This window comes from Pundamilia nyererei, unplaced genomic scaffold, assembly GCF_000239375.1.
Source record: "Pundamilia nyererei isolate P.nyererei 1_Seehausen unplaced genomic scaffold, PunNye1.0 scaffold00281, whole genome shotgun sequence".
NCBI classification, from domain to species: domain Eukaryota; kingdom Metazoa; phylum Chordata; class Actinopteri; order Cichliformes; family Cichlidae; genus Pundamilia; species Pundamilia nyererei.
This window is the reverse complement of record NW_005187682.1, coordinates 355283-358772: the sequence shown is the minus strand read 5'-3', so window position 1 is coordinate 358772 and position 3490 is coordinate 355283. Positions and strand designations below refer to the sequence as shown.

The 3490-nt window shown below is 40.9% G+C and overlaps 1 protein-coding gene across 1 annotated transcript in view; it reads right to left on the bottom strand.

The window, feature by feature from the left end:
* Positions 1-598: 598 nt before the first annotated feature.
* Positions 599-3490, bottom strand: part of LOC102193532 (ZP domain-containing protein-like) — a 23237-nt gene continuing 20345 nt past the window's right edge. The window contains exons 2-7 of the mRNA XM_005750634.1: positions 3372-3430; positions 2855-3045; positions 2368-2768; positions 1995-2094; positions 1302-1503; positions 599-1209 (exon numbers count right to left, since the gene is read on the bottom strand). Coding sequence (XP_005750691.1) covers positions 1073-1209; positions 1302-1503; positions 1995-2094; positions 2368-2768; positions 2855-3045; positions 3372-3430 — 1090 coding nt within the window. The 3' untranslated portion in view covers positions 599-1072. The remainder of the gene's footprint in view (positions 1210-1301; positions 1504-1994; positions 2095-2367; positions 2769-2854; positions 3046-3371; positions 3431-3490) is intronic.

The window sequence follows — 3490 nt, the reverse complement described above, 5'->3', positions numbered from 1 at the left end:
AAGACCAGAGTTGAGCTTTTGAGCCTAAATGCCAAGCGCTACATGAGGCGGGAAAGTAACACTGCTCATCACCCTGAACACACAATTCCCACTGTGAAACATGGTGTGGAAATATAAAGAATATTAATGTGTTAAAATGGCCCATTAAAAGTCCAGAAATCCCACTGAGCATCTGTGGCAAGACTCGAAAATTGCTATTCACAGACGCTCTGCATCCAATCTGGCTGAGCTTGAGCTATTTTGCAACAAAAAATAGGCAAAAACTTTGGTCTCTACATTTGCAACGCTGGTAGAGACATACCCCAAAAGACTCGCAGCTGTAATTGCAGTGAAAATATTGACGCAGGGGATCTGAGTGCAATTGCATGCCACACTTTTCAAATTTTCATTTGCTTAAAATTTTGAAAACCATGTATCGTTTTTGTACCACTTCACAATTTTGTGCTCTTTGTGTTGGTTTGTCACAGAAAACATCAATAAAAAACATCAAAGTTTGTGGATGTAAGGTGACAAAATGTGTCAAAGTTTAAGGTGTATGAATACTTTTTCAAGGCACTGTATATGCGCCATATGATGTGATGAATAGTAACACTTTGACTGAGGAAGCACTAACACGTATGTTTTTATTGATTAATAACAAAGATGTATAGTAACCAGTCCAATGATAGCCATAGATATTCAAAGCAAAAATGATGAGGAAAGAGGAGCACACATCAACAGTAACACTTTCTGTGAATCACACTCTAACATATAAAAAGAAAAGCTGCTGTAAAGCTGCACGACTGAACAACAATCCAAAGATTCATCATTCAAAGTCTGTTTTATGTCTGTTTTCTCTTAAAGCTCGCAAACACAAACACAGCTGTAACAGCTGGACTGTGCCCTACATTATAAAGCTAATTGAGGTGACTGTTGTTGTGAGTTCACGCTACACAAATGAAGCTGAATTATAAAGAATTAAATTCATGATTGATTTAAACATGAGCAGATACACAAACACCGAAACTCTGACAGCAAAATGAGGTTCATTGAAAAGTAATGCAGGAACTGGTATTCTGATTACACTGCTGTCTTAACTTTCACTCGAGGCCAAACGCTGGTATTTGACCTTTGACATTTTGGCCCTGTACAGGAGCGCTCCACAGATCATGGCAACAGCAGCAAGAAGACATCCAGCGATGAAGACCAGGTTCAGGTTCAGGTTGTTCCCTGAAGACCACAATAGAACCTCAGCATTGTTCACACTTTAGTGAAAGTCAAACAAAGAAGCTAATGTTAAGAAGCACTTTGTGTTTCCATACCTGCACTCATGCTGGTGTCTGCTGACCTCTTCAAACGCAGAGGACCCTGGGAAACGAAGTGCACTGCAGTCTGGATGGCAGAGTCCCTCTTTCGGCGGTGGGAGTGGTCGTGATTGTTTGATGTGGAGTTGATGCATCCCTGTGAGCACCTGCTGTTGGGATTCCCTGCTTCACACATCATTACTGAACAGCTGATGTATACCTGAGTGAAACAGGACACACTGTCAGTACATCAGCAGACGTACAGTTGCCCCCTCTAGTGGAACAAGAGCAGAGCTGCAGTCAAACCTTTGCTTCTCCATCCCAGCCCAGGAGAAAGCACAAATGTCACAGCCTAATTAACTTCATGTGTTTCTGCACAGTTTGTTATTGTAAATCTGTAGACTACTACAATGGATTTCAAATCAAAACAATGAAGATAAATGAAGCAGTTCAGCAGCAGTATTGCATTATTTGTTCAGGAATTCGAGCCATTTTTATACATTTACCAAATATTAAGAGTCTCAAAAGTAATATGACATTGACTGACGAGTAGTGGAAATAGTTTTCCACCACAAGCACATAAGAGAACTCTAAGAAAAGTTTAAAAGAGCAACTAAAAACGACATAAATACCTTTAAAATGAGACTAAAATTGGGCATATTTATTAGTGCTTTTAGAAATTGGAGCTTTTAGATATCTACAGTTCTTTACCTGATCGTGCAAACCGATGAACTTGAAGGCCTCGATGCAGAATCTAAACTGTCTCTTGTTGTCCGTCTCATGGATCATCACAGTTGGGTCCACGGGGCACCTAATCAGAGCCGAGCACAAAGACGACACAGCTGCTGTAACTTCATGTCTTACAATCAAAGCTGCTACAGGAGCAGAGACATCACAGGGTTTCTGCAGCATTTCAGAATCAAAGAAAAGAGAAAACTTTGGTAAAACTCTGGTTTTCCTTCTTTTCTTTTATATATTGATCCAATGGTGGGTTTTCGTATCAAACTTGGCCAAATGATCAAATGTTGAGGTAACTGATGTGCCCTATATTATATACACTTCACTTCCTTCAGCACATGCGTACCCGTCTTCAATGATGGAGTAGGTTGGCTGGTAATTGGGGTTGTCGTACGGTGAGGCTCTGCAGGACTCCACAAACATCTCGGTGTCGTTGACTATGGAGGACGCATCTATCTCCATGTAAATCTTCTGCCCTACGTCGTACTCCAGAGGGTACGAACTGGGATCAATGATGCTTCTGAACTGGTTGTCGGGGTAAAACTCAAACTGGTAGGTGAACGTGCCGAAGCCTTTATCAAACACTTCCACCATCGTCCTGTGTGCTGTGAAGCCCAGTGACACGTTCCCCTTTTTGGGGTACTGACAGTAGAACTCTACTTCCAGGTTATGTTTCCTGGTGATCAGAGCTCCGCTGTCATCCACTGTGGTGATTTCATTCTTGAAAATGAGATGTTCCTCGTCCTCCTGCAGAGTCAATCATCACTCTGTCAGTCCTCGTTCTGATATCTAAACCAACAACAACAGAATAGATACAAAGGAGCTCTGGTTACCTCGATCTGAGTGCCACAAGCATTGAGAGGGATGACGCCGATGATGTGAGTGCTGTTGGAGTATCTCTCCAGGCTGCAGAGGGTGTTGCTGGGCTCACTGAGACGCAGGTGATCCTCACGGAGTCCACGGAGGGACGATTTCTCCACCTCTACTCTCATTTCAGACTCAGTGCAGATCACGTTGGTTTTAACTGAAACAAGTTAAAAACATATAAAATATGTTATGATGTAAAAAAACATACAGACTTAGAATTTACCTTATGATACCCATTCAAAGGACTCTTCATTAAGCTAAACCTAATGCAATCCAACACAACAGATTTAAAGATTTACAATTTCAGTTTATTTTAATGTTGCCAGAAATATGTCAAAATCCTCCAACTCCAATTTTCAAAAAGTTGGAGTGTTAACTATAAAACGAATGCAGTGAAGAAAATATGTCACATATTTGAACACACACAGCACCTTATAAAATAAAATGCACACATTTTGGTATCAAAGATGATTTTAGACTCACTTTCCTCAGTTCCAACTTTCAAGATGACACACCTCATCTCGGACTGATAGACGCCGGACCTGAAGAGACAGAACGATGATAAGTTGACTTAATGTGTGACTTAAAGGATTTTCCTTTTT